The sequence below is a fragment of the Choloepus didactylus genome, chromosome 18 (assembly GCF_015220235.1).
Source record: "Choloepus didactylus isolate mChoDid1 chromosome 18, mChoDid1.pri, whole genome shotgun sequence".
Classification (NCBI taxonomy): domain Eukaryota; kingdom Metazoa; phylum Chordata; class Mammalia; order Pilosa; family Megalonychidae; genus Choloepus; species Choloepus didactylus.
This window is the reverse complement of record NC_051324.1, coordinates 19030024-19039930: the sequence shown is the minus strand read 5'-3', so window position 1 is coordinate 19039930 and position 9907 is coordinate 19030024. Positions and strand designations below refer to the sequence as shown.

At 38.9% G+C, this 9907-nt stretch overlaps 1 protein-coding gene across 1 annotated transcript; it reads right to left on the bottom strand.

The window, feature by feature from the left end:
- Positions 1-881: 881 nt before the first annotated feature.
- Positions 882-1811, bottom strand: LOC119514332 (olfactory receptor 1A1-like). Its single transcript, XM_037810047.1, has one exon. The coding sequence runs from the start codon at positions 1809-1811 to the stop codon at positions 882-884; it is 930 nt and encodes a 309-aa protein (XP_037665975.1).
- Positions 1812-9907: the final 8096 nt, after the last annotated feature.

The following is a 9907-nucleotide window of genomic DNA, read 5'->3' as shown; positions in this document are numbered from 1 at the left end:
GTGGTTTGAGGCTGTATGTCCTCCAGAAAAACATGTTCTTAAAATTAGTCCATTGCTGCAGGTATGAACCTATTGCAGGAGGGCTTTTTCATGAGGCTATTTCAGTTAAGGTGTGACCCACTTCAATCAGGATGGGTCTTCTATTAATGAAGTCATTAATAAATGAAATGAATTCAGACAATGAGAGAGGAAGTCACAGCTGGAGCAGACATAATCTGAAATCAATGGAACTTGGAAGAGAAGAGAGAGACCAGAAGTCACCACCATGTCCCTTGCCACATGACGAGCTAAGGACAAAATGTGGTCAGCAGCTGGCATCAGAATGCCACAGTCTTAGGGAGAAAGCATTGCCTTGATGATGCCTTGATTTGGACATTTTCCTGACCTGAAAACCATAAGCTAATGCATGTCCATTTTTTAAGGGGGTCCATTTTATGGAATTTACCTAAGTGGCCTAGGAATCTCAAACAACTGGCAAAAATTGACGTTCGAATAGTGATTCACATCCTTCAAAGCATGAGATGATGTGATCCAATAATGGTGTGATAGAGGCAGGGCAGGTATTATTGTTCATAATATGTAGCTGTGGAAGAAAATACTGAGACTTTCCAAACTCTCCTCTGCTAATCAATAGTGCAGCTGGGACTTGAACCTAAGGTTCTTGTGCTGCCACTCTGCCAAAAAAAGTGACATGGATCAAGAGTGGTCATTTTGTAAGAATGTAGGCTCATCAAAATGTTGCAGGATTTTGAAATAGAGGGATTTTTGTGCCTTGAAAGATCAAAGCTGTCTTCTTTGAAACGTGTGATGTTGGGGCTGGGTTCCCAAGTACATTCTATTTGGGGACTATAGTGTTTAATGCATGCACAACCTCACATTCATTATAAGGAAACTCTTTTGCTAAAGAGCTTCCTGAAGGCAGCCTTAATGTCCCGGTTTCTCAAACTGTAGATGAAAGGATTTAACATTGGGGTAACTGCCACATACATCACAGTTATCACTGCATCCTTCAGGCTGTGACTGGTCAGAGGGCGGAAATACATGCCCATCACTGTTCCATAATACAAAGACACAACTGTGAGGTGGGAGCCACAGGTAGAGAAGGCTTTGAGCACACCTTTGGTGGATGGAACCTGTAAGACAGTGGTGAAGACCCAAACATAAGAGACAATGATGCATATTAATGGCAAGGAAAAAATTCCAGCCCCTAGGTACATTATCTTCACATTAAAGTGGGTGTCAGAACAGGACAGCTTGATCAAACTGCTAAGATCACAGTAGAAGTTGGCCACTTCCTGGTTGCCACAGAAGTCCAGACCAGCTGTGAGTAGAGTGTGGGGGATGGAATTGGCAATTCCAATCATCCAAGACCCAATAACAAGTAGGAAACAAGACCTTGGGTTCATAATTGTTGTGTAATGAAGAGGGCAGCTGATGGCCATGGCCCGATCATATGCCATCACAGCTAAGATGTAGCTGTCAGTGTTACCCAAAGAAAGCATGAAATACATCTGTGTAATGCATCCCCTGAAGGAGATGGCTCCACTGCCCAAGAGGTGGTTTGTGAGCATCTTTGGGATGGTTACAGATGAGAAATAGATGTCAACAAGGGAGAGGTTGGCAAGGAAGAAGTACATGGGGTTGTGGAGGCGAACATCACAGCGAATGGCTAGGATGATGAGCAGGTTTCCCATCAGTGTGATGGGGTAGATGAAGAGGAAGAGGATGAAGAAGAAATCTTCCTGAGCCTGCTGGCTGCTAAGTCCCAGGAGGATGAAACACAGGGTAGAGGACTGGTTTTCCTTCTTCATGGCTACTTCAACATGAAAGAGAGGGAAATGCAGAATTATTGGTGAATTTCCTGTTTGCAATGAGTCTGTTATCCATTACTTTTGATGATAATAATCAACTTTCTCATTGCTGCCTTTACTAAATCCATAAAGAGACAATATATGGGTAAAAAAATCCCTCTTGGTATGTTGGACTGTCAGTCACCCCTGGACATTCATGTGCAGGAAATCATAGATCTGTATATCAGAGGTACTCATTATGTGCTACCCCAGCACAATCACCCAGGCACCTAGGTTTTAATCATTTTAGAAATAATTAACTCTTTGCATTCCATGTCCTGGACACTTTATTAGGCCCATGGAAAAATCATAAATATGTGATGAATACTGTTTATTCATCAATTTATTCAACATATAGAGAGATATTCTCAACTCCTAAATACATTATAACTTAGTGGAGGGGACTGAATCACACAGTAATCTTATTATACATGGCAAGGAAAGGACAGTATTGGGATTCCTTGACCAAAAAATCCTGTGCAAAGGATGTGTTAGTGGAGGGACCAGCACAGAAGTTTAGGAACTGATCCACTGACCAAACTCAGATTGAACCAAAGTTCAGGTGTTCAGATCCCAGGTGTCTACACTGCCATTGGGAGATTGTAAAGCTGATGAACCATTGGGTTTATTTAGGTCTCAGTAAAACCACACAGTAAGTGTCCTCCATATGTCTCATTTTCAAAGCAGACTTCCACCATCTGCTTTGATAAGGTTTATCTCTTTTCCAATACTTTAGTCACAATGCTTTTCTCTTTGTTCTGTTATTTTTGTTCATGTTCCTTTTGGTGACTCACTAACTCCATTGTGGCTTCAGCTACTGCTGTGTCAATGTCTCTCAGTTGTGTCTTTAGACTTGATCTGTCTTTCCCATATTTTCATGTTCAGTCATCCTGCCAACATGTTTCACCAACCCTTTGTTCTGTACATTCTACCTAAGCAAGTTCTGAGAAAGAAACCTCTATCTTATTTAATTTTACTGTCTTGAAAAATTAGTGTGGACTATTGTTCATTGTACAGACCAAGGTGTTTTTAAAATTAATTTGTTTTTTATTAGAGAAGTTGTAGGTTTATAGAATAATCATGCAGAAAAAACAGAATGCACCAAGAGGTTACCACTCAATATTTCTTGAGTTGAATTCATGTGTATTTCCTGGTTTCTTAACATATGTGATGCTCATAGGGCCATTTAACCCATTTCTTTATCACTTCCGCATCTTATTTTGTTGATGCTACATTTAAAGGAAATCTTAGTTAACTCAGCATTTGTATTTATTCTCACTGCTTTAGCTTAGACCATCATCATTTTCTACTCAAAATCTTGTATTGCTCCCTTAACTGCTTGACTACACTTTCTCTCCTTTCTTATCCATTTTATAATGTCAGTTCATACTAACTGTAGTAGAGACTATTAGCCACTCACCCACATGCAGGTTGTTCTCTTCTTCCTGGACACTCAGCTACCCTGCATTACCCAGGCATTTTTGCAGCGAGATGTGGCCATGTGGCTGAGTCTACTCACGGATTGATATGCTCCTGTTCTGGGCTTCCACAATATTCTCTTTCCCTTTCTCCTAGCTGGATGCAAATGGCAGGGAGTCAGTTACATGGTGGAATGAGTGTGTGATTCTCACTGCATAACTTGGAGAGCCACCCATTAACAAGATCTCCCATTTGGGGCTTTTAAAAAGAAGAGAAATTAACCTTTTTACTTTATTTATTTTTATTTTTTATTTGATCTTTACAGGCAACACTCTCCAATATACAAAAATTGATAAGAGAGGTTCAAAGTGAATAAAATTCACACAACATCTGGTGTCTGAAAAAAATTCAGGGGACTCTGTAGATAGTCTAAGAGAGTTCTGCAGGATTTGAGGATATAAATCAATATTAAAAAATCAGAACTGTCTCTATATTAAGAACAATAGTTAGAAAATATATTTTAAGGAAAGATCCCCATTCACAATAACAATGGAAATTTTAAGGCATATAAAAATAATTCTAACTTGAGGTCCAAGACCACTATCAAAAAAATTACAAAATTTTACCTAATGTAAAAGAGGGGTATCTAAATGATTGGGAGGTACAGAACGTTCATGGTTAGAAACACTCACTGTGGTAAAACTGTCAATTCTTCTCCAACTAATCTACAAATTTGATGCAATCCCAATCAAAACACCAATTTTTTAAAAACATGGAACTTAACAAACTGAGCTTCCCTAAAACTGATGTAGAATATATTGAAAAAAGAGCACAGAAAATTTGAGGAGAAAGAATAAGGAGGGAAAAAGTGTCCTCTGAGTTATCAAAGTGTTTTACTAGGGCTTTAGTTGTGATAATTCAAGAAGTGCAGCAGGACAACCATAGGAATTGACAACTGCCCCAGTAACACACAAGCGAGCCCATCACAGACCAACTGTATATCACAGGTTAGTATATGGCACAGTATATTTTATAATAGGCAAGGAAAGGACAAATTGGCTAGTAAATTGTGCTGGGACAATTGGGTACCAATATATAAATAAGTATGGAAAAAAATTTCTGAAAGAATAATTGTGAAGAGAAAAATTTCAACAACTTTAGAGGGAAACAGATTTATGGTATTACGGTAGGGACTGATTTCTTCGCCTCCACTCACATGCTCAAACCTTAAGAGAAATTGCTGTAAAATTTGACTGCATTCAAATTTAAAACAGTTGTATGAAAATGACACTGCAAAGAAGGTGTATAGACAAGGCTTCAACTACAAGAGTTATTTGCTACACTTGCAACTATTAAAGGATTCATACTCAGAACACGTAAGGGTCTTACACCATAATAAGAAAAAGACCAAAAACCCAGTAGAAATAATGAGCAAATACTTGAAGAGGCAAGTGACAAGACAAGAGACTTTATGGCCAAAAAACAAATGAATAGATGTTCAATCTCATTAGAAATGGAGAAATGCAAATTAAACAAATTCAATTTAACATCCTTCATATTTAACAAATGTAGAAGTCTGAGAATTTCAAGTGGAAACATGGAAATTAGTATGATTTACTGATGGGAGTCTAAATTAGTAGAACAACTTTCAAAACAATTAGGCAATCTCTCTTAAAGTTGAAAATTCATATACCTCTGAAACAGCAATTTCACTTCTAGATTAGACCATAGAGAAACTCTAGCACATATGTTCAGGAAGATATTAACAAGGATGTGTATTATCATACAGAATTCTTACAAATCTTTTAACAAACAAGGAATGGATAAATTGTGTCATTTTCATATGAATGAATTCTGGGCAGGGTTAAAATAAATGAACTCACATGGATAAATTAAGAAAACACAATATGATGGAAATAAATGAAGTTTCTGGAATAGAGATACTGAATCACATAATATATTTAAATGTTAATATTTAAAATAATACACACACATGCAGTAAAAGTGTTAATTCTTGAATGGAAGGATACTAGGAACTTGAGGACAGCCATTATCTTTGGCTGAGGGGATAAGTAAGATATGGATTGGAACAAAGAGGTCTCAACTGGATCTTTAGTGTTTATTTTAAATGATTTTTCTTGAAAAAGTGTGATATATATTAAACCTAGATGATTTCTACAACAAGAATATCAGCAATAACCCAGGTGAGGAAGTCCAACATTTCTGCATTTTCCCCCAGTTCCTCAGGGAGGACCTGCAAATATATTTTTATTCTCTTCCCAAATTACCTTGGGGTGCATTGGGATTTTGCACTAACCTGTACAAACCTACCAGATATCCCTTCCTGTTCAAAGTTCCATGTAATAAACGGTTATTCTGTTTGTCTTTGTGATGTTTTAACAATATCATAAAGAAGAAATTAAATTGAACACAAAGATTACACAGCTTTGGGTGATAAGTGAGTCCAGAGTGTGGCCATGCAGCTGGGAGACTCCATCATGTTACACTGAGGAAAGGAAATAGAGGTTGGCTTGTAAACAGGTTAGAATAAATGGGAGTTTATTTCCACCAGGAAGAGGGATCCAGAGGCCATTATATCAGGCTAAGAGAGAAACATACAATGGAAGAGAGACTCAGATTAAAGAAAGATAATAAGTGGATGGGATCTGGGATAGAACTTAACAATGTTTTGCTACCTTTATTTAGTTGTCCAGACTACACTCTTCCCAGCTCATTATTTTGAGTGCCCCCTCTTTGACCCAGTGATGATCTCCAGCCTCTCAAGCTTTTGCTTGCAACTCAGGTAGTCAGCCCAGTTCTGGCAGTTTTCTCTCCCCATCTGGTCACCCAACTTCCAACATAACCTCAACATAAGACAATCTTTGCATACTTTCATTTGCTTATTCCTGGGTACCTGAGGGATATCAGAGAAATCACACAAAGTTGGAGCTAGAGTTCATGATCCTCAATTCCATTTGGACCCAGAAATTTCTTCTCCAATCCTGTTTCTCCCCATTATCCACCACTGTGCATTGAAAGCTTTGCCACTCACCTGAAACTACCCACAACCCTTTACATGGAAACTCCCAGGATCCTGGGTGTCCCTTGCCTCATCACTGAGAAACATTACTCCAATAAGGGATCACTTCCTTTGCATTCTACTCTGCACATAATTTCCACAACCTCCTCTTTCAGAAGAAAAGTGCATATGCTCTCATGCTCTTTCCCTCTGATTCTTCTGCAATTTTGCCTCATCAATGGCTGCCTTTTCTTTTTCTCCAGTATCTACCTCAACTCCTTTTCCTTCCCACTAACTGATCAACATATTATAGACTGTCAATCATGAAATGAGTCTCCCTTAATGTTGTAACCCTTTCTAGTTACCACCCCACATATTAGCTCTGTCCTTCCTTTTTCAGGCAGCCTTCTTTTTAGAGATGTCTGCCATAAATATACTTGTAAATTGCAATTAGATTGTGTCTGTCACTTAAAGTGACTCACTATCTGCCCATCAGCTCATAGTTGAAGTCCAAATTAATTATCATGTGGAAAATGATAATTAAATTAATTATCATGAGGAAAAAGTGGAGAAACTAAAGGACAAAGTAGAGAATGGAGAATAAATTTAGGTGAAATATATGAATCAGGCATAGGAGCAAGTGGAAAACAGCCTTGAAAAGAACTTTAGGTGAGTATTTTGAGAGTTCTGAGCCATAGCAAGGACTTTGAACATGTTTTCATTAGGTACTAAGAGTTAATATAGTGGATATGTGTTGCACAATGATTTCTAGCAATAGATGTAATTTTTTGTTTAATATAAACTGACATATGTAGACACAAAATAAATTAGTGATGTTAGGGTAACATTTTAAAGTAATAATCTTGTGCAAGGACAATCACAAGCTGATTAAAAAATATGTAAGAATGTAAGCAAAAGCAGCATCAGAAATGAAGTATTTGATTTAATCAGTGAGGGAAGTAAAGAAACAGAAAGGGACTCAGAGAAAGGGGTTTCTGAGAACAGGCACATGGGATGGAGATCCATAGTGCCCAAATCAGTGTTCATCATGAGCAGGGATGATTTCAGCTGAGACTCTGCAGAAAGAGGTAAAATAATCCTAGGCCACCAGGGAGAGGAGCAGAGGACACAGCCACATGATGTAGAGGCAGAGTGAGAGCTTTGAGTTCAGTGGACGAACCCAGAGTCCAAGTTGATGCTTGGCCACTAAAATTCTCCTTCCAGAAAGTGTTTGTGTTTTGTTATCTCTCACACAAGTGTGATGGTGCAGATGACAGTTTTGCAGGGACAGAAGAGGCCAAGTGTTTTCCCTTGGTATGTAGGGGCAGCAGACAAGACCTGACCTTGAGTGATTGGAGACCTCCCTGAGAGTTCACTGCATCAGTGTATTGATGATGAAATAACATGTTTTTCTGAAGAGCCATCAATTTGCATCATTAATTATGGGTGGAAGACCCTTTGTAGCTCCTCTCTTAGAGGACAAATACACAGAGCCTAACACATATACTCAAGGGCAGAAACACACCCAATATTACTTCAGGAGCCAGAGCTTAGGAGTGAGTAACCTAACCAGTACTACCCCTTCATAATCTTTTTTACATAAACAAGAAATAAAGGAGGAAAATTTTCAGATTAGATCTCCAGCCTTGCCTTCAGTGTTCCTAGTTTCATCATTTTTGTTGCTGGTGCTATAGTGTGTAAGGAGGGGAATCTGGGTGGTCTGACATTGGAGGAGGACAAAAGAGGAGGGTTTCTCTCCTCACCACTTTTGTGTTTATCCCCATGTCTCCTTAACTTTGGCAACTTGGGTTCTGGTGTTATGCTAAGATTCTTGGCTTTGCCATGAGCTGTCTTGGTGACTTTAGGCAATTCATTTCACTGTCCTTTTCAACTGATACAACAACATAACAATTCTACTTACCCCCTGGGGTTCTGTCAGGGCCAAAGGCGATAATGCCATGCAGTTGCTGGCACATAGTAAATGCTAGTCACAAGCTAACTACCCTCTGATACTCCTTTCATAAAGACTCACTTCTTCAATGTCCTCTGTCACTACCAGGTGAGTCTGTGCTGAGCTCAAGTGAAGTCAAAAAGGTTAGGTCCATGGCCTTCACTCCTCTTCCACAAATGGGGAACTGACAGCCAACTGGTCTAGCACCTGCCAGCAGTAACTTTGAGGGGAAGCATGCTGGATAAAGTCCCAGAGTCAGCCTGGAGAGCTGATCCCTGCCTGGTGTTCTCTTCCTGATGTCCAAGAGACAGGACTGGGATGGTCGGGAAGGACGAGGTCTGAGAAACCCAGCTGTGCAGAGAAGTGGGTGTAGGGTCAAGGCTGCAGTGTCACATGGTGCTCGGACATGGAGATCGAGTTTAGACCCTTCCTCAAGGAAGCGGTGTGGTCAAAGCATAGAGCTATTTGGAAATATCCATCCACAAGGTTATAAAGTCTCCCAGATGCAATTCACCTGGGTCTGTATTCTGGCCAAGTAACTGCAATTGCTCAGACTCATTTTCACTCTCCTCCAGCTGTGCCCTCAGGGAATGCAGCGCCTGTCAGCAGTAATCATTTCCAGAGGTTTTTCCTGTAGCAAGGTTGGTGGGAGGGTTTCCAGGAGAGGCTATCCCCAGGGTCCAAAATCCGGGTATCTTTTTGTTAAAGAGTGTAGTCCCTCTCCTTTGCTGTTCAGCAAAAACTTACAACTACCCTTTGGAGCTTGTCTTCCTCCTTGCCTTCCTCCTGCCCAAGCTGGAAACATTTTGTTATAAAGTGTGCAAAGAGAAATCATTTTATTTCACTTTTACTCTAGGATCTGACTTGAGGAAGATTAGGGTGGGAGTTACACTTTCTTTTATCTTGTATATTGATAGTAAGTTTCCTAAATTTTTAGATACCTAGAGGTGGAAAGGCTCTAGATGTTATGTGCTCCACTTCTTGTATCTGTCCTTTTAATACCAGCCTAGAGTAATGGTCACTGTCATATAATTTATGATGACTTGTGGCAGAAAGGTCATGACCTTTCTGTAGAGGACCATGATTTACAAATATAGTCTATATACAGTGACAACAGTTTTCATTAGTTTCTCCTACTAATCTCTGAGACCTCTCCCCAAAAGGACAAAAACTGAATGGCGATAGAGGATACATTTACTAATCTGTTGGCAAATTCCAGGCCTGGTTATATTTTTTGTTATTTGGGACATTTTAAAAACAGAAATGACTCATGAAATATATTCCCATAGTAAAAGCAAGATAGAACAACTCAAGTACTTGGAAAAAAAAAACTTAAACTTGAAAACAATTTTAAAAAGGGAACAGAGAATTTTGTAGAAATTATCTGTTTAATGTTCTTAATACTAAGGTAAGGAAAAGTATACTCAGTGATAACTTTAGAAGAAAATGAAATGAACCTGGAACCAGCATAGAGCATTGAATAAATAGCACAAAAAAGATTTAAATTGGCATTTTAGGTAGAATTGACATTTCAGAAAATAAATTAGTAATGAAGCAGATGGACTTCAGAAGTCTTTCCAGAAGGAAGATTCAAAGGACAAAGAGTTAAAAACAATAAAGGAAAAGTCACATGTTAGAATAAGGAGATCTACATAAGAATAACAGCAG

Excerpts from the sequence above, each read along its gene's own strand:
- LOC119514332 (XM_037810047.1), bottom strand. The coding sequence starts at position 1,811 with ATGAAGAAGGAAAACCAGTCCTCTACCCTGTGTTTCATCCTCCTGGGA.